This window comes from Kogia breviceps, chromosome 20 (assembly GCF_026419965.1).
Source record: "Kogia breviceps isolate mKogBre1 chromosome 20, mKogBre1 haplotype 1, whole genome shotgun sequence".
In the NCBI taxonomy this organism is placed as follows: Eukaryota; Metazoa; Chordata; class Mammalia; order Artiodactyla; family Physeteridae; genus Kogia; species Kogia breviceps.
In genome coordinates, this window is record NC_081329.1 from 475708 (window position 1) to 501161 (window position 25454).

The 25454-nt window shown below is 40.4% G+C and overlaps 1 protein-coding gene across 18 annotated transcripts in view; it reads right to left on the bottom strand.

The window, feature by feature from the left end:
- TENM3 (teneurin transmembrane protein 3) overlaps positions 1–25454 on the bottom strand; it is a 1278657-nt gene that overhangs the window by 191768 nt on the left and 1061435 nt on the right. For all 18 annotated transcript variants that reach the window (XM_067022810.1, XM_067022809.1, XM_067022808.1 and 15 more), the window contains one exon: positions 2702–2939. In XM_067022810.1, the coding sequence (XP_066878911.1) occupies positions 2702–2939 (238 nt within the window). The remainder of the gene's footprint in view (positions 1–2701; positions 2940–25454) is intronic.

Consider the following 25454-nt stretch of genomic DNA (forward strand, 5'->3'; position numbering starts at 1 on the left):
GTTTCAGAAAGGCGACAGTCAGTAACACGAGTCTCTGTTTAAACAGCAATAATTGCCAACGACGAAACTCTACCCTAGATTAAAAACCAGTCCAAGGCGGACACAAGTCTGGATAAAGTTATTAATATAGTTGAAACTGACAATCATACTCAATGGGGAACCTTAACTAAAAAAGGAAAAATCAATGATAAATAAGACTGGTTCTTCACCTCACGAGCTCCAGCCAAGGGGGACTATGAAAGAAACCACAGTGGCGCTATGTCAGAACAGTGTGAAATTTTCACACCTCTGCCTAGGTTGAGTCACTGAGTACCTGCAAGTTGAAATGCCATTTTTTTTTTTATTATAAGATGTGAACATTGGAAAAGGAGAAAATAACAAAATTATACTACAGATTGAAAAATTTTAGCATGATGTACAATTTTCAAATTCATTATACTTTCTATAAATGTGTGTGAGACTATCAACTGATAGATTTTCTTACCATGTCAATTCATAAAACTATAAAGTGTAATTCCATTGATGGTTCACTAACGGTATTGCTTTGAAATGGAATTTCAAATGGTACGGCTTTGAAATCGCCCTGAGAGTGATTTCTTATACGGTCTGAATTTAGAGAAATCAACTACAATTTCACATATAGCTACTGTGAGTTGTCCTCTAAGGAGCTACTTTCTTCCCTAACTTCCCAGCAACAGATATGCATTAGCACAACATGAGGAATAACAAGAACACACTTATCTTTCCCCCAAATTATTCCAAATATCTGCTCCATAAGACATGGCTTCAAGGAACACCACCTTTCCTATCACTGGTTTTTGAGGTGTTTGTGCTAATTACCACATCCCCTAAATTAAACACGTTTCTGATGACCTAACTTGGCATATTTCATAAATATTTTTCAACACAATTATTGTCAACTACAATGCAATTATCCATATTCAATTTGATGACTCAACTGGAAAATTACTTTTTTCCTAATACATTTTTTTCCAAATGACAATAGTGCATCAGTGTTGATTGTTCAGTGTGTGCTAATTAATGACTGAGTACATTCAGCTCTGTGCTAAGAAAAAATCTGTGTACATGATTCTTTGTCTGTAAGTGAAGAAACCTGCTGTTTCCTACTTCTCCTACACTTTCTCATTTTTCCCAGAAGAGTGTCCAATATTACAAAATAAATAATAAAACCCAACTACTCTTGGCTGACGCTGTAGATGAAAAGACAAGGGTTCTTCGGACACTTCTTTTTAGGTCAAGAGTAAAAGAAAGGACAGAAATACTTTATTGTGGACAAATAACTGAAAGGACATCCTGCTAGCTCATCCTCAAGGCAGAATTGGTTTAGATCATGCCATTAATGGCAAAAAAAAAAGCAGTCTATTCACCATGAGACCCGCTTCATCACCCGGAAACTAACTGAAATGCTGACTTTAGCCACGGGCTCTACAGGGCAGGGCATCCTCTCAGGAGGTCCAGAGCCCTCTGGTTTCTGTCTCTATGTGGTGATGAGTCTTTTTCTCTGAACCTATTGGAACCTTAGGGCAGGAAAGAAAGAAATACCAATAGGAGTGTTAGAGGAACATTGCTGCAGAGCTGCCAACAGGAGACCCACGAGTTAGGACACCATACTCTTTGCCCGTGTGATACGTGATACAAAGGAGAAGCTGACTGTTGAGGTCCTGGCCAAAGGAAGAAGGTAAGATTTTCTGTACCCAGAGACATTTAAAAAGGAAATGAATTCGCTCAAAAGAGCTCTCACCGATCTACACTCTTGTGTGAGCAGGTGGCTATAACTGTGGCCTGAGATGTGCCAGAAGTCACCAAGTACCTCACTGAAACACCAGTATGTGTCAGAGAAAGAGCGCCGGGCTGGTGGAGCTTCTGGCAGCGAAGGGGTCCACAGGCCACACTGAGAGCGGGCCATGCTGTAGAAATGGGGCAAGATGATTTTGTACAGTTACAGCTTCTCAACTGCATGATGGAGACCAGAGGATGGAAATTTCAGGAATCATAAGGAAGAATTTTCTAATAGAATTGTCTGGAAATGAATGGAAATAATGATAGAAGGAAGCTGAAAGGCCCCATCTCCCTCATATTGCAAGAAACTAAAAGAGCCTCAACAGACGGTCGTCTGACTTGTGCTGAAGCATCAGCAGTGGGGGTCCACTACGATTTTAGGATGTGATGGACAAAACGGAGGCTGTGAAAAGCAGTGGCGTCTGGAACCAAGTAGGTGCTCAATATAATCACTGAATCATGGGACTGGGAATCACGTTTCCATTTGCATCCTTTTCTCTACACGCCTGATCATCTGTAGATCAGAAAAAAAAATGGTAGCGAAGAAGAGTTTCACTGAAGCCATTTATTCTCATCTCTTAGCAAAGAAGAGTTTCACTGAAGCCATTTATTCTCAACTCTTGCAGGCTACAAAATGTGTGAAAAGGATAGGAAAGCTCATTGGTCCAGCAACTAAAAGAGTACCAGTCATCTGGAACTGCTTCTAGAGAAGACGAAACAGAGAGTATATAAGAATGGTAAATCTCTCCTGGTGAGGAAAGGGTTGGACTCGTTTATCTTTCCATTTCAGATATTTAAAGAATATGCTTTGCTGACTGTTGTCAAACATGCATTCTCCATGCAGGTACGTTGTGTGGTCCTAACAATCAAATACTCTGCAAGTCTCAACTTCAAGGCTCACCTGCTTTCCAGTGGTACATTACTGCCAAGGACCCAGCTGTCCTGCAGCTGGACGGACTCGGGTGTGGTTTGCAGCTCGGCGGGCAGAGCAGCCGGCGGGGCCGGACTCTGGTTCCTTCTATTGGTCAGGGAGTTTCTGTTGAGAGAAGTGATGGACGGGTGCTGCTGCGCGGCGTGTTGCTTATGGGGAGGTGGCAGAGGCTGCAGGGTGGATTGGCCTTGGTTGTTTGCGGGTTGCTCTGAAAAAAGAAATGGAAACGTTACATTTGTGTGTATGTGCACATACACATCTATACACGTTACCAATTTCTTGGGGACCCACTGTAGATGAATTAGCATTAAAAACTGCATGTAAACCCATAACCTAATACATTTGCATATTGTTCTATTAAGCGGGTGTTCAGTGACATTCTCTAAGAGCAAGTTTACCCTTGATACACGAGGTTCTAATTAATATACCACAGATGGTAAAATTGCTTTCGGTTTTAATTTGTTTCAGATTATTTTTTTTCATCTGGTTTTATTAACACCTACAGAAAACAGCATCTGACAGCTCCCCTAATGTGCCTTTAGGTTTCAGCTTTTTTAAACAAACCAACCCTGAAATGAAATGGGTAATTTCTGTAGAACACAAAGGTTTTGGAAATGCATATAATCCCTATAATTATTTAATGGCATTTTTTAAGCTTTATTTAACTGCGATAAATTATTACAAGCTAGCTGCTAAACAGCAGTAGACTACTCTAGCGCATTTCAAATAAGGCAGGTCTGCACGATGCTCGACTAATAGACGCTAAGTATTCTGTAGCAGAAGGTCACTGCGTGAAGCAGATGTTGTTTCATGGATATTTAACAGACTGAATCACAGCTGATTACAACGTCAGAAGAGTCATATACTTAATGACTGTTACATCCATTAGAACACATGCAGAACGGATTTTCCAATTTCACAGTATGCAGCAGAACTACATTTCGGTGTAAGTCATAAGTGATCAGAGCCACTCATACCACTATGTCAGTGGTACAAATATTTTGTTCTAAACCGGAATCATAAAGGATCCGGCAACTTCAAAACATAAACACAACAGTGGGTTGTAACCAGGAAGAAATTCTCTAAAGCTAAGAAGTCACAAGTTACAATACGCAAATGAATGGAACATTTGAGAACCGCTTCTCATCCGCATTACCTACCTAGCTTTGGACACGCTAGAATGCACAAATACTACATTTTAGCCAACAGACAGATGACTCCTTAAGTTAATGCTAAACTTATTACGGTTCTGCGTGCATAAGATGTCAATTTTTGACTCACTTCAGTTCAAAGTGCAATCTAATTTTAAAGTGATGTATTAAATCATGCTATTGATATAAACGCACGTAAGAAAAGAGAAAAGGAAACACACATCTACATTGTGAACTCCAGCGGTGACTGTTAACACAGTCTAACATTGCAATTCTGGTTGCATGAAATGGATACATGATATGTAAGAGTTTGAATACATAGTATCAAACCTCTTTACAGGTTACCACAATTAAAATCACTCCTCCCACAGTGTATCATATTAGTAACACCATGTTTCCAGGGGTCTCTAATAATCCGTATCATATCATTTAACAACTAATAATTTCTTACTCTTGAAACGAGGGACGGAGATCACACCTAAATCTATGAAACAGAGCTGCTTCCTTGTGCAGTCACTATTCTTGAAGAGTGCCATTCTGGAAACTACAGAAATCTTACTTGGTCCATTGTTTTGGTGCCCATGAAAAATTACGGAAGTCTAATTCTCAGTTAAAGTGAAATTAGCCTCTGAAGACATGGCAGGGTGAAAATAGCACATACAGTTTTAATCGTGTGAGAGTAAAAGAAATAGTTTAAAATTCATGTCAAATTTATTATTCAGGTATCATTTAACTACTTAGCTTTGCTGTTCTTAGCATCAATGCATATGATTAGAATCTCTATAGATGTCTTTAAGGAACATTTCAAGAAGCTGTTTATAAGATGATATATAATAAGCTACAGTTACCGGCTTCCCTGGTGGCGCAGTGGTTTAGAATCCACCTGCTGATGCAGGGGACACGGGTTCGATCCCTGGACGGGGAAGATCCCACATGCCACGGAGCAACTAAGCCCGTGCATCACAACTACTGAGCCTGCGCTCTAGAGTCCGTGAGCCACAACTACTGAGTCCCTGTGCTGCAACAAGAGAAGCCACCACAATGAGAAGCCCGCACACCACAACGAAGAGTAGCCCCCGCTCTCCGCAACTAGAGAGAAAGGCCACTCACAGCAACGAAGACCCAACACAGCCAAAAAATGAATGAATAAATAAATAATAAAGTTACTTAAAAAAAAATAATAAGGTACAGTTACAAGGGCCTAGACTAGGTCAGCCTCCTAACAAAGAGAGAAAGAAGAGAAACATTTCAAAAGGAAAAGTATTAAGACTGTGCCTAGAAAGAAGCGGATGACTCCATGCTTTTAAGTACAGCTCCATGAAAGAATGGTTTTATATTATAGATAGGTTACATAGAATAAATGACACATCCGATATTATACTATGTCGAGGGAAGAGCAGTGTCGTAGAAGTCAGGGTACCAAGGTTACTTCCTAACTCAGTCAGTCATCATGATAGTGAGCCTCTGTTTCTTCAACCGTAATGTGGGAAATACTGCTTGCCAAGAAGTTTGTATGGGCTTCTCACAGCATCTTACGAAAACCCGAACGAACTTTTTGGACAGTCCAATACCACTGTCCCATCCAGGTATTAGAGCAAAAGCTACAGATTCAATGAAATGCACTCATTCATTCATTCACACACTTCGTCATTCATCCCACAGGCATTTATCAAGCTTCTATGTTCTAAGGATCTGCTAAGTCAGTAACAGGTGAAAGCACTGTATAAACGATAAAGCATTATAAATATTAAGATTGTTCTGAAACATTAAAAGATTTAAGGTCTGTTATCATCATATATTTCATTATGTTGAACTTAAGATTCTTATTCTTTTTTAGTTTTTTTAAAAAATTTATTTCTTATCGAAGTATTGTTGAATTACAATGTTGTGCTAGTTTCTGGAAGATTCTTATTCTTAAATCAAAATATAAATCGTGGGTTAAAACCTTCCATTTAAGGTTTTGAAACTAATTAGTTTCTGCTGTTGCTTTCTCTGGATTCACTCATTCATTTAGCAAGTATTCATTAGGAACTTACGATGTGCAAGATATCATGCAAACATCCTTCCTTTTTCCAGTTGTCTGAGGTTGTTTCAGCACACCGTGTTCTGTCTGCTGGACCTCTTTCGATCTGTCTACCTAATTAGGAGGCCTACCAATAAAACAAACCCAGATAATGAAAGCTAGGTTTAATCTAAAATTTGATGGAACAGAATAAGTGCAGAGTCTGAGCGAGATGGGGTGGATGGCCAGAAATTTAAATTCTGGCCATCACAAACAGAAGTAAAATCCAAGGATTCGGTCGGAGGTCAATGCTAGTTCTAGAGATTCTGGCTTACAGGACGTGAGAAGCAGCTGGCGTATGTATTTATTTTTACCGACTTATTCAAGATCGATTACTTTTATGAAGTATAACAAGATAAAATAAGATTGAACATAGTCAGAGAGGAAGATAGAATAAACGAAAACTGACGGTGGGAAAGATAAAGCCAGATCTGAGGTGAGTGGACAAAATGCCTGCTGTATATAGTTCTACACATGTTTAGAGAAGGGTACAAAGCTGGCTCTAAATTACCTTGTTGCAAAGAGGGAAAAGAGGGAAACATGATCCGTTACATGGTTTGAAGTGTGTTTAAGATCCAAAAGTTTGCTTAAGTACTGAGAACAGAGAGAACATTCTCTTTTCATCTCACAGGAAGGCAGATGAATATACAGGGAAGCTTTATGACCAGGTTCAAAGTGGGCACACAAGGAAACAGAGAACAGGGTTTGGACTTGGAGACCAGCACTTACAATCGAACATAGGTGGGCAGATCCACCCAAGAACAACCAGAACATCAACTGTGGCCTTTGCTTTATAAGCTGATCCACCAATACAGACTTTGCATGGGCTTGAGAAAAAGTTTCAGATGGGACGTCACAGAGTCACCAAGTTCAGTGTTCCCGAAACTTAGCTCTGAACATGTCATTTTATTCCTGGAAAACTCCAAAGGCGTTTTTCCTATAAAACATACAGTGAACTCGAAAGGTGAACGTGATACTTGTTCAAGATATCTTTGCAAACGTTACCCCCATGAACCTCTTGATGTAACCCTGTTCTAGTCGAGCTTGCTGCACCCACTGTATCTGCACCACAGTTTTCCACTTCTGTACAGTGGCTTCTATTGGAAAGACACGTTCCTCCAACTTTCTATATCCAAACCCTGTGTATTTCAAGCTCTAAGAATGATAACACCCCTTCTGTTTTCTTCAAGTAGAAATCAGTTATTTCTCCTGAGTCTTCTTAGAGTCTTTTATCTTCTCTTTTTCTTTTTAAAAATAAGTGTATTTATCTTATTTTATTTATTTTTGGCTGCGTTGGGTCTTCGTTGCTGCGCGCGGGCTTTTCTCTAGTTGCGGCGAGTGAGGGCTACTCTTCGTTGCGGTGCGTGGGCTTCTGAGTGCGGTGGCTTCTCTTGTTGCGGAGCACAGGCTCTAGGCGCGCGGGCTTCAGTAGTTGTGGTTCGTGGGATCAGTAGTTGTGGCGCACTGGCTTAGTTGCTCTGCGGCGTCTGGGATCTTCCTAGACCAGGGCTCGAGCCCGTGTCCCTGCATTGGCAGGTGGATTCTTAACCACTGCGCCACCAGGGACGTCCCTTTTATCTTTCTTTTCCGTGGCTCTTTTCACTTCTCCCTCTGTATTATACTACTTTTATAGGTTCCATGTCCCCTGTTAGACTCTCTATGGAGAGTCACCTTGGAACCCCTAAGGACCACACGATGATAGATACTCAATAAATATCTGTTGAATGAACGACTATTGGTGAAGAAGCCGATGAAGGGAGAGTTGAAGTAAAAAGTGGGGCCCGCTCGTATTGCCTTTTCTTTCCTTTTAGTGAAATATAGTTGACTTACAATGTTGTGTTAGTTTCAGGTGCACAGCAAAGTGGCTCAGTTACACATCTGTGTTGCCTTTAATTGTAAGGTAATTTGCAAACATGTCTTATTTCCCCAAGTAAATTCTTAGATCCCGAAAGGCACGGACTCTAACTGAAAGCTCTTTGGATTTTTCAGTACCTTCACTAAGCCCTGTGCTTCAAAGGCTCCTAAAAACATGCTGAATGATCGGTGATAATCTATGAAATAACAGGACCTTGGGGGGGGGGTGTCATCTCATCCAGGCAGGTACCATGTAACTCACTACAGAAACTGGTTGTCCCAGACTTACTGGAGCATGGACTTGAGGATATGGGGAGGGGGAAGGGTAAGCTGGGATGAAGTGAGAGAGTGGCATGGACATATACACACTACCAAACGTAAAACAGACAGCTAGTGGGAAGCAGCCGCATAGCACAGGGAGATCAGCTCGGTGCTCTGTGACCACCTAGAGGGGTGGGATAGGGAGGGTGGGAGGGAGGGAGATGCAAGAGGGAAGAGATATGGGAACATATGTATATGTATAACTGATTCACTTTGTTGTAAAGGAAAAACTAACACACTATTGTAAAGCGATTATACTCCAATAAAGATGTTTAAAAAAAAAAAAAACTGGTTGTTCAGAAGATTTCTTTTGAATCATGGCAGATGTTCCAATATTTAAAATCTACCTTTTAAGATGTGTGAATAATGGAGAAATTACCTAAAATGTAGAAGAATATATAAGATATAAATATATAAGATATGAAACAATACATAAAATATGCACTATAATTTGCCAAGTATAGTACGTTTTCCTTCTATTTTAAAGCTTATGATTAAAAATCCTTCAAGTCAGATATTTTAGAAAAGATGTAGGTTATTTTTTCCAAGTGGTCTTCCCCTACTTAAAAAAAAAAAATTAAATTCTTGGCACTATGCTTACTAGAAATTATGTACTGTGCCTAACTAGTGCTGTTTCTTTCAGCCTGTCTGTCTTTGTTCAAGTGCCTGCCGCTCATATAACGTTCATGACGGCCTGACAGGTGCTGGTTTTTATTTGATAAACTGGACACAAATGACAGCAGGTTATCTGTTCGAATTCACATCATCTTAGTAAACACGAGACGGACTAGACTCCACTCACAGTGCTCAGCTGTTTGCCACCAAAGAAGTTAGCTCTGCGACAGAGCATGGGAGGCCACCCCATTAAACCTACCAGCTGGGGGTTCGCCTGGATCATTAGACACACGGAAAGGTGTGCCGCCTACCAGACCACAGAAAGCTATGTGACAATGCAGTGGATTCCGGTGTAATCAAATTATAAAACCCAATTCCAAGCAAACGAAAGCATATCCACTGAGCCCCACAGGGGGAAGAAAAGAAACTTTTGCCCCCTTTCCTGGAGAGCAACTCTGCTGCATGAACCAGTGAGGTGGAGGGGCCACAGAGACGAGTGACAGCAAACACGGGAGACTTATTTTCCATGGGGTGTTTTCTTGAATAAGTTACATCTCTCTCTGAGCTTCATTTATTTTATAGTGCTTATTTACAGGAACCTAAAAAATACAGGGCCTGACATACAGTAAGTGTTAAAGGCAACTTATTAAGCTGGAAGAAATAGCCAGCTTCAGGGCAGAACGTCGTGAAGGAAATCAAAGAACTAAAGAGCCTTGTCCGCAAGAAGTAAGAACACACTATCCAATATCTCTGAAGAGGAAACGTTCTTCCTTTAACAGGCAACAAAGCAAGAATCGGAAATATCACAGGCATCAAAAATAAACTACCGTCTTGGCAGTTCCCAGAGAAGAGGGAATCTGATCTCTTACTCACGAAGTTCAGCGGAGTCTCTTTTTCCATCTACCATAACCACAGAATCACGACAAGAATTTGAAAAAAAAAAAAAAAAGAACATCTTTTTTTTTTTTTTTTTTAACCTAACTGGGCATATTTGCTGGCTTGAATTTTTCATTTTTCTTTCATTAAAAGTCACCACAGGCAGCTTGCGGACACCTAGGTGCAATTCAGTCCAGCTCTGGTTCACAGCCTTGGGCTGAGGTCTTGGGGGGCCAGGGTGGAAAGGGACTTTCACACCGGAAAGTGGGGGGAGAAAAGAATAGCTGCTGGAAGGTACAAATCCCTTTGTGTGGGTGTACGTCCACACGTGCACATGTGCCCTTTCAGGCTTTGGCGGGCTGGCTACAAATGTCCCCAGGGCAGAAACGCTGCAGTTGGGAAGGGAGCTAGAAGGCTTTAAGAAAATTGTCTGCGGTTTGAGTGGAGTCCGCTAACAAAAGACAAATGGGGGTGCAAGACGGAGGGCTGCCGAGAGGGAGGTGGAGGGAGGGGAAGGACGGTGGGGGGGGCTGGGGGAAGGGAGCAGAAACGTTTTTAGCTCGACTGAGCTACTAGAGAAGCGGAGAAGCATTCTTCTTCCTGTGGCTTGAGAACTCTTGGATACCAAAGACGGTGAGCTCAATGTATGAATAAACTCTGGCTCTGCCCCCCCCCCCGGGAATTTACAAGATACACAGACCCCGTTGAACTAGACGAACATTTAGAAGGGGCCACACCCGTTTGCTGGGGATTAGCAATGGTGGGGTTAAAGCCTTGGTTTCTCTACCACCAAATCCGTTCATTCTCACTTTACTTGCCGGCTGTATCTTTACCTTCTACCACCTGTCTCAAGCAAAACTGAAGTTTCCTGCAAAACAGACCTCCTTCGTAAAACAGGTCACCCAAACAAAACGTGTGAAACACTTTGCTGTTGTGTATTTTATCACCATATTAATTTTTGTTTTACTGAAGTACAGTTGATTGACAATATTTCATTAGTTTCAGGTGTGCAACATAGTGATTCAGGTTTGTTTGGTTTTTTTCTTTTTTGCAGATTCTATTCCATTATAGTTTATTACAAGATATTGGGTAGCAACTTCCTGTGCTATACAGTAAATTCTTGTTGCTTATCTATTTTATGTGTAGTAGTTTGTATCTGTGACTTCCATACTCCTAATTTGTCCCTCCTTCCCTCTCCCGTTTGGTAGCCATAAGTTTGTTTCCTATGCCTGGGAGTATGTTTCTATTTTGTATATAGATTTATTTGTATTATGTTTTAGACTCCAATATAAGTGATGCCATAGAGTATTTGTTCTTCTTTGTCTGACTTATTCCACTAAGCAGAATATTTTCTAGGTCCATCCACATGACTGCAAATGGCAATATTTCATTCTTTTTGAAGGCTTAGTAATATTCCACGGTAGATATATAGGACAGCTTCCTAAGCCAATCGCCTGTCAATGGGCACTCAGGTTGTTTCCATGTCCTGGCTATTGTAAACAGTGCTGCCAGTGACCAGGGCTTGGAGTGGATGCTCCGAGTTTACAAGGACCAAATCATAGTTAGCTTTTGCGTCTGAAAATCCCAATGTAATTCTTAGATTCTGCTTAATCTTTTGTTCCATTATCAACGAACTCAGGGGCCTTACAGAAGTTGCTTTTCCTTGATTTTCTAATGGTAAATTTTTCTACTGGTAAAAATGGTAAGCACCTCCCTCATCTGGCTACATTTCAGGAGCTAGTAGGAAAGGCATATTATAAATACAAAGAATTTTATGATGCTGAAAATAGTACATTACATTACAAATATCTCCTCTGCTCAGAAATATCATATATATTGCAGACATTTGGTTGACATTACATCCCTCTGGAGAAAAAAATTAAGTAGCAAGAATGTTCCTCATAAATGGGAAAAACTCGAGTTAAGGAAATATGTGTACTCAGTCACACCGCAACTCAGTGGAGGCCAAATGGAACGAAAACAGTTAGGTATTCAAGGTGCTTTCTTCTCCTCTCCTCTCTCACCCCCATCCTCCTTATCTCTTTATAATCAAAAGATAAGAAATGGTATAATGGAAATTAGAGAAGAGAGACCTCACCTCACTCAGAAAATCACTTTCACGTAAACTTGCGCCTCTGGTTCATTGTTTTATCTAGCGATTCTCACACAAGCTAGGTGTTTGAAAGGGAACTGTCCAGTGACATACCTCTGCAAGCCTTTGGTTACAACATGGCACTGTGTAAAAACTGTCACCACAGTTTATCTGTCACTTAAACATTTCTGACAGTTGCACACAAATCAAGTGAAAATTTAAAATGTGCTTTAAAAGCCATAAAACACTATATACATAAACATTGCTCTCATCACCTTCATCTTCAGATTCCTGATTGTAAGGCTATTTATATAAAGATATTTGAGTATGAAAAGCCTTGAAGATAAACAAGAAGATGTAAAAGGAAGATCTGTACTGGCCAGAAGGCATTATTTAATCACCACACATGACCTGATTTACTGGACTTACTGAGTTAGTGAGAATTTGGTTCTGTTTCTTTAGAGTCATTCCTCGAAATGAGGATTAGAAGAAATCATCAAGGTCTGAGTCTTTTCAACCTTTGCATTCTTTTTTCTTTGACAGTCCACTGTATTTTCTGTTTCAAGCAATGCGGCGACCAAGATTAGCTGTCAACTCCCTTGCTATGAAATATCCAGAATTGCTGGGTAAAATATAATAAATACCTTTTGGATGAATTCATTTAGTGTATCTATTGTCTAACATTTGCCAGACTCTGTTCCAGGCACTGAGGATATAGCAGTGAACAAAACAGCCAACAATCTTGGCCCACCAGTGGAACGTGAACTTCAGATTAATCTAACCGAATTCGAAAGAAAGGATGGGCCAGAAACAGAGGGGAGACAAGCAGCTGGGCGCACATGAGCCAACACTGTAGCTTCCCCGGGGAGACCTACCGGTCTCTGTAATATTTCAGCGTACAAGCGAGAGTCGGGAATTCATGCCTCAGCTGTTGCTGAGACCCCTACATACAGCCTGGACACTTCAAGTGCTCTACCCTCAGTCTAAGAGTAGACTTAAAAACCCTTCTCATTGCAGAAAGACAGTAAGGAATCCTGCCGGGCTGTCGTGAGCCCGGATGGGGAGAAAACAACTCGTGAACATTTCAGCCGGTTGCCTGGGCTTCTCTGGAGTCGGAGTACGAAGTCGAAACCTTTACTATCAACATGGTTCTGGGACCCCCAAGCCAAGAAATTAATATTAAAGGTGGTGTTCAGCAACACTGCCCCCCTCTCCCCAGGACCCAGAAGAAGCAAATGCAAAACTTGTTTAGAAGAGTATGCTCTCAACTCAAGTCACAGAGCGTTTCCACAGATGAAGCCCCACGTTCAATGAATTTACAGTCTAAAATTACAAAGCTTAAGAGAAAACATCTACCTTGAGTCAAAATCTACAGACAAAACGAAAAGTAAAAATTTATCTCCCTGAACTTCAGATCATATGGCCATAAGGTAAAATAATAAGTATGTTTAGAATGATTACAGATTTAAAAGAAATTAGGAACATGAGAATACGAGACCATGAAAAAGGGAGGAGAGGTTACAAAAGAAGGTAGAATGTGTATGCAGACACTGAAGTCAGAAACTACTGGGTGGTTCACACAATACATTAAATACAACCGTAGAGAGTGCCAGTGAGTTGGAAGAGAGACCTGGGAAAGTCACTCATATGGCATCAGAAAGACCAAGACTGCTTAAATATGAAAGAGTAATTCAAAGACAAAAGAAGAATGAAAGAAAGCTCAGTATACATTCAGTGAGAGTTCCAGAAGGCAAGAATAGAGTTTTCTTCGGAGCTATTTAAACAGCTTTCTACAAAGTTCCTAATACCACACAAATGGCTGTCAAATTATGGAGAATGTAAATGTATTCATCTCTTTTTCATGTCAGATGAATGATCTCTGCTGGCCCCTTTTTTGCTACTGGCCAGCACCGGGCCCTACTTCAGCGGGTGGAAGCAAAAGGAAATGGCGCTCTTCTGCTTGTTCAAGTAGCTCCTCCTTCAGTATACTGAACGCCCACGATGCCACAGACACTGTCCTCTGCAGGATTCGTCCTTTTCCATAACCATTTTGTTTTACAGAAACATACATAAAACTTACTTACATACGCACAGAAAAATGGATCTAAATACCTTTCGAATGTCTCAGTATATGTTGCAGGATATTCTTCTACCCATTTAAAAAATATTTTACCTGAGAGAGTAAGCAAAAGAGGAAAAATCTGTCCCCATCTTGACAAGGAAGAACTACTGACATACAATCAATAGACGCTTTTCTCTGCTGATTTCCTAATGGACATTTGATTTTAGTGCGATTAAATTGTACTGACTTGAAATGGAGTATATGGTATGATATAAATAAAGCACATTTTGGAATATGAATAAGAATAGGCTGAAAGGCAACTAAAAGCTATTACTATGTGGTAAGTGGCTTATAAAGAATACGAAAAACGAATTGAATATTCCAAATAATGCAGAATTTGTTATGCTTTTCAGATAACGTATCCTTTATCACAAAGAAAATGTCTGGTATGGAAGAAAAAGTACTAGAAAAGGAAACAGGAGACGTAGGGTTGAGTACTTGCTTTATCTGACTAAACATAACCACATATAAACCAACTAACTTCTGAGCCTCAGTTTTTCTCCTCCTCAAAGAACGGTGCTGGGCGCGGGCAGGATGGGTCGTGCAGTGAATTCTAAAGCTTTTAGCTTTATTTCAGGCACCCTACAGTATTTTCTTGAAACATATTAGTGTATGTTATAAATATTAAAAATTTAAGGTAATTTAAAAAGCTCATCATAGTATCTTAAGTTATACACGTAAAACATTTAAGGGACATATAGTAAAAAAAAAATTACTTCATTTCAAATGTAAACATGAAAACTCTACCATATTAATTCTTATCATAAATACTCTACCGTATTATGTTATAAATACTGAAAATAATTTTTTTATTTTCTAAATAAAACACTCTGTTATGTTGTAACTAGTAACACCTTAAGGTACGTATAATAAAAATCATTTTATAACAAATTTCAGTTTACTTCAGATTTCAATTGTTAAAACTGCTTGTGAAAACAGCTATGTAAAAAGCCAGAATGGAACTTTCAAACTTAAATAAAACTGACTTGTTTTTGAAAAGTTACGATGACAATTATAATACATTAAAAAAATTTCAGCTACTTAATCAATTACAGGAAAAAGATTCAGCCTACTTTATCTGAACCTTTTTCTAATTTTTATTTTTTAAAATATTTCCGGAACTATAGGAAAAATAAGTGACTAGAGAATACACAGAAAGTACCCAGCAACCCTGCTGATCTGGCTCCGCCCCCCCAAATATTAACTTTGCCATTGATCTTTTTCCTTAGCATATTATTGGACATCATATTTGCTATCTGGCCGTTTATTGAGTCCATATTGTCTGTCGATGTCTTACATAGAAATAGAATCAAATTTTTAGTTTCCTTCCAATCATATTACGGCCTCTAAGCAGAGATGTGTGTTATCACACACATTAAACATTACCCAGAGGCAACATGGACTGAATAGAACCCACTGAACGCTTCCCACTCTTGGCATTTGCAACGAGGGTGATCCGTTAAGTGGAAACCGTATGCTATGATGCTCTTTGACTAAAAAGGAAATAGAGTCATAGTTTAAGCTGACATATGCATACTTGCTGAATTCCCTTCTCTGTCATTATTAATTTGGGGATAATGTGTGTGTGTGTGTGTGTGTGTGTGTGTGTGTGTGTGTGTGTGTGTATGCATAACACTAAAAGCCTCTTCCCAATAAATATTTTTCTGCTGCTTTAATGACTGAGCGCCAGTGGAGAGCAGGATGGCGCAGTGAAAAGAATTCTAAATCTGGGAGATATTATGAAAATCAGTCTCAAAATGAGATCATGCATAGGAAAGTGTTCCATAGACTGCAAACTGAGGCGCTGTTATTGTTTGGGAGATCAGCGATATGTATTTTCTGAGGCTTTGTTGCACCTTTTAAAATAGTAAGTATGATTTGTTCAGGCTGGAAGCCTGCGTCTTTCTAGAGGATGCTAATTGCCTCTAGAAGCGCTCCTCTCAAAATAGAGGTTCAAAAAGAAGCTGGTGACTGAGATGCCCTCTCACAGATCTTCTGAGCTTTTATTTCACGAGTCTACAGATGTTTTAATGCCAGTTGATGAAAATTTTCCATCGAAGAGGCAAATCAGCACTAGATTTACGGCAGAGAAGAAGAGAAGAAGGACCTGGACTCAGTCCGCTCGCGCTGCCGTAACGCAGTACCGCACACGGCGTGACCTGCGCAACGGGAGTCGACTTTCTCACGGTTCTAGAGGCTCGAAGTCCCGGGTCGCGGTCCAGCAGAGTCACTTTCCCGGGAGGGCTCTCTTCCTGGCTCGCAGGAAGAGAGCCCCCCTGTGTCCTCACAGGGCTGGAGAGAGAGCTCTCTGGTGGCTCTCCTTAACTGAACACTAACCCTATCAGATCAAGCCTCACCCTCACCATCTCATCTAACCTTGATTATTTCGTTAGAGGGCCTATCTCCAAATACAGTTATTGGGGGGGGGGCTTAGGGTTACAGGGAAATATGAATTTGGCGGCAGGGGAGGACACGAACACTCAGTTCCTATCACCTGGGTTCAAGCTCCCCGTCTGAAATTTAGTAACTGTGCAGCTCTGAGCAGGTCAATTTCATGTTCCAAATTCTCTGATTCCTCATCTGTAAAATGGGGGTGAAACGTGGGCATTAGAAGAACTCATGTATATTAAAGGATTTTTATAAACTGTGATGTGCTATTTTAATGGAAGGTCTTACTTTCCAGACTTTATCCATTTAGTCAAATAAAGCAATACAATTTTTTTATCCTTTTTTTTTTTTTTTAAAGGCCACAGAAGATGTTTATGTGTGAGTATGCCCATAAGATAATTTCCTTCTACAGGGATGTCTTTGAAAACATTCTCTTCTCATTTCTAAATTTATAAAGGCAAATATACACCCAATTATTTTTCTATAGTGTCTCTTAATATCATTCAATTAGAGTGTTTTCTTAGGATGACGTATCACGAGCATAAAAGATGGAAAGAAACGTACATTGTTAGAGAAATAATTCCCTGTATTTGCAGGGCGGCTGGCTAAAATGTATTTCGATCCTGTAGACTGAACTGATACTTTAAGTACTGAATTGTATTCTTTGCACTTAAAGCAACACACTAGGAAATGATGTTCCCCCAGAAACATGTGCAAATGTAAAGATGAAGGAAGCAACTGTATGTTTTGCGGCATTTACTTTGAAAATCTGATTAGGGCGGCTGTGTCTTTAGCTCAGAGTTCTTCAATGTCACACGCTCACCGTTCCCATCAGCGAGCTGTTTTAAAGGCGTTCGATTAATATTGCATGCCAGAGCTGAAATTACATCCTTTGCCGTTTAGTTCTTAATGGTGCAAGTGATATCTATCAGGCAGTGTTATACGAAGCGTGTGTGATTTTTACTGCAGGCTGTTTTCACAAATCTTTTTCAGGTTTCACAAAGACTGCTTCGGGTTTACAATAAATATGTCCTTCTGTTGAAAATCAGACTGATTCTTAAAAGTGAGGTGAAACTTGGATTATTAGAATTTACTTATCGATAAAATAACTTCTACTTGGATCTGCTGTATTGCCATTTGCAAGCAGTCTTGAATATATCTGCTTTTACCCAAACCTTTTAGTAAATCACCGTTATAATATATGCAAAATATGTCAAATACACACAGCTCACAAAGCCTTCGTCAGTAAGCAAGCATATTATCTGCCTAGTAAGGAAAACACAGTTGGATGTGGCTACAGTATACGCTAACTATTGAATGTTGATCGGGATTGTGCTGTAAAAGTATGTTTTATTTTTTTAATATAAGTACTAGTTTATTTTTAAAGAGGAATCTAGGGTCCTGAAAAGAATTTCAAAATTTCTGAAACTCAAGCACATCAAAGATAAGTTAATTTCATTTATTAAACACCCAGACTCATGAAAGAATCTTACTTATATATAGATTAGAAAGATACAGGTAAAAGAAAAATTCTTATATTGATATTTTATATATACATATATATATATTTTGTTTGTTTGTTTTTTGCTTTGAACACAAGCCAACATATTTTGATCTTGGCTCTATCATTAACACATTCTACTTCTTCAGTCTTGGTTCCCTTTACCTATAAAATTAAGGGGTAGATTATGATTTCTAAGGTCTTTTTTCCAGCTTAAAGAAAATTCTAAAATCCTAGTGTTTTAAGTGTGTGTGTGTGTGTGTGTGTGTGTACATATGTACACACACACTTTAAAGCTTTGGTTGCTAAAGTCTCAAATGCTGTTATGCCTTGTCACGTTGAGTTTTACAAAATACAAATCTTCTCAAGATAAAACAAGTGATCAAAAACATTACAAAGGACAACAGCAAGAGGCTTATTCTGGGATGTGTCTCCCTTGGGCAGTATCTACACAGGTGATGTAAGAGACATCTGGCTACATCTCTCCTGAGTGAGCTGTGGTCTTCAGGGACCCCACAGACATGGCTTTGCCAACTATCTGTCTATTATAAGGGAGAATAAAAATATTAACATTAAGATTGACATTTGTATTCAGCAGTGCCCGGCACATTCACCTTGTTTGGATAACTGCACATTTGAAATGAGAGTCTCCTTACCTGGTTCTAGACATTAGGGAATAACGCACACGTACAAAAGGGTTTTCGCAATTCTACTTCCCCATATGGCAGATCACTGCACTTCTCGTTAATTCTATGAGGACGAGCTTGCCTTTTCTACTATGTTTACTTGAATTTTTTCTACTGTATGTGGTTGACTGAAGGAATGGCAATAGTGCACTTTAAAAACATTCTCTCCATTAGCTAGGATCGATTCTTGTAAAGCGTTCCAACACGTCCATATCCACTCTGTAACAGTTCCTTTACAGCTGATACTCAAAAATATTGTGTGCTTAACAGATAATGCTCTTCACGTTAAAAAAAAAAAAAGAAAAGAAACTACATATGTTCCCTCTATTTTATGTTTTTGCATTTTTTTTGCTAGCTATAAGTAAATTAGTTTTACCCAGTAATTCCAGAAAGAAGTTACTAAAAATCTAGCCTCAGTGTAAACTGACAGATCCTAAATGCCAAAGAGGGGTTGCACAATGGAGAGAAAAATGCCCAAAGGAAATTTATACTCACTGAAGCTTATTAAACTATTACGCTATGTGCTCAATATACATTATTTAATCTCACAGCCACCTTAAACTGTCAGTATTTATTCCTATTTCACAAGCAGGGGGGGAAAAGTTATGAGAAATTGAGAACTCTCGCAACGATCACAGAGTATGACTCCAAAGCTTTTCACACTAACTTACACGGGAATAATTATTTTTGTCAGTTTTGTTTCAGGCATGTTGTCAAGAAGAAAATGAAGAGGAAATGTTAGCTTTAAAATAGGTCTGTATAAACTCGACATTAAATGGAAAAAACGCTGGCTTTATTCTGAGTGTGGGGTTAGAGAGCCACCCAGTAAACACTGGTGTAGAGACCAAAACCCAGCAGCAAAAGCAGAAGCATTCTTTTAAATGAGGAAACTACGCAGCATTTTAAATGGGGAACATAGATGAAAAAATAATTTGGGTGTTATTTTCAGTTTTATAAAGAGTTTAACATTTTTTAGTATACAGGCAGTGTTTTGTCTCCTTTTTAAATTTTCTGAAGCCAGTTTATCTCTTTCATGCTAAGAAACAAAAATATATTAGGTTTAAAAAAAAATCTCTAAAAGAAATGATTTAAAAAAAAATACAAGATCCTAGATACTATTGTTTTTCCTTCCTGTCCTTATACTATAACTTGGGGTTGACAGGTTATTTTTACAAACTCACAATAGTTGCTAATGTAAGCATACGGTATTTTTTCTAACATTTTTAATGGATTATTAGAAGTTATCAATCAAACAGTACCACAAAGCACAATCCCATAGGCTCATCTTTGATTATCACCACAATTTACCGAAAAATATTTGAGACAGCATTATTAAAAGTTAATGGCCTTCTGGTTTATAAAGAACAGGTATCTCTTTAATTTTTTACTTTGATCATATACTGCCATGTTTCTATTTTTGTGAAGGCATCAAAATAGGGTCAATTTCACATATTACATTCAAAGCAAAATAGTATCTGCTTCCCATTATAAGTTCATACTTCTTTCCTGTTATCTTAAAATAATGGATAATTTTGATTTTTCACTGAATGCATGATCCAAAAACCGAGTATGAGAACAGAATACAAGTATGGTTTCTATTAACATGTTTAGTAATCGGCGTTTTGCATGTCAATGCGATTAGACGTAGCACACTTTAAATACGTAATTTGACTTAAAAAGCACACACCAAAATGGAGTGAGAAAGACAGATGCAATTAAATGATTATTCAAGCAAAGTAGCAGATAGTCTAACAAAGAATACTAATTAACTTTCAAACAATGAGTACTGTGAAATCCAAGTTATACACTGCACATGACTGCACACGTAAAGATGGAAAGTGACCGCAGCACCACTCTTTAAATTCAAGCATGTACCACCCATAATTAGCAATCAAAGCGGAGTCATGACGTTTAGCCCTGGCGCTGGGTCAAGGCGGGCGAGGTGGCTGAAGAGGCTGTGATGCGTCCCACGCTTGTTACTCACAAAACAGCAGCATGAAAACACTTTCTGATTTCAAGGCAAGTCAGAAAAACGAAGATTTATAACTGGGCAGATCTAATGGAGCTGTCACAAAGGGAAGTTACACTCACAAGGAAACGCTCACATCATGATCTAGTGTTTATCCTAATTGGGGGAAAAAAAAATTCTCTGGGAAGAACCCTGTTGTTGGGAGGAGAGACTCACAATAAAAGAGGAAGGGGAAGACAAAAGAGAGCTGGCGTGGGGGTGGGGGTGTGATTTCTTCAAGGAATTACAGCTGAGGTCACAGAGAAGGCGGTGCACCAGAAGGCAGTGAATTGAGGATAGCACCTTCCTTTAAGTGCTTTATTCCTCTTTCATTTCGAATGGAGAAGAGAGTCAGAACAAGACAAAAGACAGCAAAAGAACCAAACTTCCAAAATAGCATTACACGACATCATTAACAGTGTCGCTCGAAAGAGAAATGACAGCTCTCAAAAGAGTACTTTTGTCTCTACTTACATTAATTAAACTCCCGAAGCTTTAAGGTGAAGCTGAACCTTTTTTCTTTTTTTAAACAGAAAAATACATCCAGGCTGATTAAGATTTGCTTTCTGTCCCCTAATGGTCCTCAAGCATCGTTAGATCCTGTTTAAAGCAACAGAAACAGCCACAGCAAAAACAAAGCTCAACAGCGTGCAGTTTTCTCAAAAGTACCAAGATTTCATCCTCTGCCTTTTCACAGGTGAATTAGCTCTGAGCGCGCCTCTTCCTTTGCAGCGGGCGCCGATTCATTAAATTTGAAATGAGAATTACAACAAAATTATACCAGTATGAATGTTTCAATTAACTTACTTTATACCGGAGTACCCTAGCAATCTTGCTTTAAAATAAACTAATGTGATTTTAAAAGCTCAGGGTAAAGTATGATCCATGAAGATGAGTCTTGATGGCACATTCTTATTGGGGAAAAAGGTTTTCAAACCTGTGGATACGACTGAAAAAAATCCACTGTAGCCAACGTAATGTCATTATTCTTATTCCAAAACACCTTAAAGGAAACCTAGTTCCTTTTGTTTAAACTTTTTATTTTATATCGGGGTAGAGTTGATTAACAATGTTGTGTTAGTTTCAGGTGTACAGCAAAGTGATTCAGTGATACATCTACACGTATCCTTTTTCAAATTCTTGGGATTGGCATGTCCACACGGCTATATTTAAAGTGGGTAACGAACAAGGACCCACTGTACAGCCCAGGGAACTCTGCTCCACGTTACATATTACCGACCTAAATGTGACAGGAATTTGCACTTGGAAAACCCGTGTCTTGCCTTCTCATCACGCAGTGAATCTGCCCCAAACTAGGTTCATCCTTCTTCTCTATACCTCGCCCAGCCCCAATCCTTTCTCAACCTTTCCATTCTTCCACTGAAATCACCATTTTCTCCTCGAAAATTCGGTGATAGTTTTGACTCTTTGTTTATACTTAATCATCCAGTGGGTTGTTGGTTCATTCAAAGTGTACCTTGGTTTTGTATTTTCCCCTGGATCGCCGTTGCGTCTCCCTACCTACACCCTGATTATCACCCTTCCTCTCTACCTCTCAGTTATTCGATAAAAACCGTTGCCTGCTGACTAGGTATAAGCCCTGTGAAAACCTCTGAGCTGACGCCTTTGCCTACTGACTCTCCCACTACGGTGTCTCCTGCATACAGCTGACAGCTTCATTTTCACAAATTTATTCTTTCTTGAACCAAGAATGGTTCGCTGCTGCCAAGTCCCAAGTCCACATTTCATTTCCCCAGTACCGTTCACGGACTGTGGACACACAGGAGGAGAAGATAAGTCTATTGGCCTCAAGGAGCTGGTGCATGCTTTCGAGCTGACACTCCTGACGCAGCTGGAACACAAATCTCAGGCAAGCACAACAAGCAAACACACTCAAACCGCACGAGCAAACGGCAGAAGGGGACGCTTGCTTCGTGCAGGGGTTAGTTTGGAAGGCTTCAAACCACCCCCTTCAAACCAGAGTGCAGGGAGGCCAAACTTTGGCTAAACGTGGAGGGAGAAGCAAAGATTTAGGAAAGTCAAGGCGTGGGTCACAAGGAAGCCTGCAGACATCAGTAGTGACACTGGTTTGGAAAGCAAGTGGGAGAGAGAGTTCTGGATAGACAAAGTGGCGGGAACTGATGGCTTGAAGTCCAAGTGGGAGGATTTGTCCTTGATCTGGGAAGCCGTGCAGAGGTGCCCTGGAAGGGAGGGAAGAGAGGCCGGAGGGAGATTAACCTGGATGTTCTTCCAGGGTACGAGGACCCAGTGGCAGCAACCTGGCTGCGAAGCGACGGCCATCTTTCCCCGTCTGCAGCTCAGCAGACTCATTGGCAATGGCCCTTCGTTCACTCCACACGTATGTACTGAGCGCCTACCATTGCATGAGGGGTACAGCAGGTAAAAGAAATGCTGAATTAGGTTTTAGCCATGTTGCTATGGTTTAGAAATGTTTACATGTTAGGATATTTTGGTGAGATATAGATTGTTGAGAAACTGTGAAGATAGCTGAAACCGGAAAAGATCAGTGCTATTATTTATGTGCATGATAACCGCAGCTATTGATGTTAATACAAACTATATTCCCCGAGTTTATATATTCTCTTCCAGATTCACTAAATTTTCCATGTTGTTAACATCATAGATCCACCTGACGATGACTCCACTGCGATTTCTGAAATTAACTCTTACAGTTTCCTATGTAACTTACTGAATGGTTAGAAACTCCCTTTAGATATCCATTTCTTCAGGATAGCAGTACTCCGGAAGGGGGTCTTCACTGAGACCCTTAGTCTGTTTAGAAAGGCCTCTTGGGCTGTTATCCTGCCCAATTCCAAAGAGTAAGACACACTCACCTCCTCCCTCCCTCCTTCCACACACATGCAATAAACTCCTACAACATTTCAGGTACACGCCTGCTACCAGTAGTTCGATGATGAGTTAAGTAGTTTTCTGCCCTTTTGGAGCTTCCACTGTGTCTGACTCCAGAGGTTTTTTTCCGACTATGCTCCACTGCCCTCCCACTCTTGAGTGTACAAACATGCAAAGGGAGGACATATTAGCTGGTAAATAAGAGACGAAATAGCCTCTATTCTGAAAGGTTCACACAAGGCTCTTCTGATAATACGATGCTTGAGTTGTCTCCAGCAACGCAAATTCCAGGCAAAGGAGCCTACGGGAAACTGGGAAACATGCAAAAGGCTGGAGGTGAAAAGGAACAGGGTGAAGCAAGAGCTCAGGTCAGCCGGAGCCCGAAGGCCGCGCGCGGGCAGGCGCTGGGACGGGCCAGGAGGGCAGCAAAGCGGGAGGGAAAAGGAAGCGGGAGCGACAGGGAGGAAAAAGATGCGGATGCGCTTTGCCTTCTGGGCCGGCTACGGAAATCTGCATATTGTCGCATTAGCAACAGGGAGCTGCTGAATGGTTTTAAGCAAATGAATGACAAGGCCAGAGATGGGTTAGTGAAGACTATTCTGGAATGCAGCAGCGTGGAGGATAGGTGTGGAGTGTGTGTGGCTGAGGGGTCGGTGGTGAGAGTCAGTATGGATCTGCCGTAAATATCTGTACTGAGTACATGAACGAAAGCCCCGGAAGTGGGACTAAAGACGCCGGGTCAGATTCAGGAGATAATTAGGCGGCAGAATAAATCGATGACCTTTAGCGACACATAAATGAAGGGTAGGGGAAAAGCGAGGGACGCGCATAGAACTTCCCGAATATTTTCAGCAACATCTTTCATCTTTTAAAATTACTTGAAATCACAAGATTTCATCCTAGTAACCTTACTTGGCTCTAACCACGCGAATCATCCTGGAAAGCTACACACAGGGCTGCCTCCGTTCCTGTTAGACTGTGGTTATTGAAACGTTGCTTCTTTACACACCAGTACCTGGTAGTGTTTGCATCTGCCTCTTCCTTTAAATTGCAACGTCTGTCTCCGGAACACTCCGCAGCACCGAGTGAAACTTACTACACGTGTCTTTCTAAAGCAAATTCTTTTCTTTTTTTTCATCCCACATTCAAGGTATTTTTCCACTCGAGCTACTCACATTAAAAACAGACGAAGCAGCAGAAGGAAAAAGAAACAGACTGGGAGGAAGAATTTGGTATTGACAGGAAACTGAACCTGAGTGTTTAAACCTATGCTCAGGATGTGGTGGGACGCGGAGAAAGCAAAGTTAACCCCAAACCCTACAGAGTAAATGTAAACTCTACTGAACAAGTACCCTGTACAGTGGATCTTCTGAACGCTGTCTGAAGCGTAAGCCAGAGCGCACGCTCACTTAATTCTGCTACAGTAACGCTTCATCACGCTCCGAACGCGAGAGTAACCGAACCCAGCCTAAACCCTTCCAGAGGAGGTTCAGCTCTTGGCCAGAAGAGATAAACAGAAGCAAAAGTAAAGAAAATGGCTATTTTTCAGCTTAGAACCGTACTCTTTTAACTGTTTACTATTCGTGTTTAGAGATGAGAATTTTAGGAGAGAAAGTTCATGTTATTTCCTCCCTTTATATAGTGCTCTGTCTAAAAAGGCTTTCTTACCTTCTTAAGACAAGTAAGTTTATTTTGATTTCCCAACATCAAGAAACATGATACTGGACCCCCCTGGTGGCGCAGTGCTTAGGAATCTGACAGTCATTGCAGGGGACACGGGTTCGAGCCCTGGTCCGGGAAGATCCCGCATGCCGCAGAGCCACTAAGCCCGCGCGCCACAACTACTGAGCCTGTGCTCTAGAGTCGGTGAGCCACAACTACTGAACCCATGAGCCACAACTACTGAAGCCCGTGCGCCTAGAGCCCGTGCTCCGCAACAAGAGAAGCCACCGCAATGAGAAGCCCGCGCACCACAACGAAGAGCAGCCCCCCGCTCGCCGCAACTAGAGAAAGCCCGCGCGCAGCAACGAAGACCCAGTGCAGCCAAAGATAATAAATAAAATAAATAAATTTATTTTAAAAAAGAAACATTATACCAAAGCAATGCTTTGCAGAATATTTAAAATAAATGAAAGTGTATATGTATACTTTACATATAAATACTTATGCAAATTAA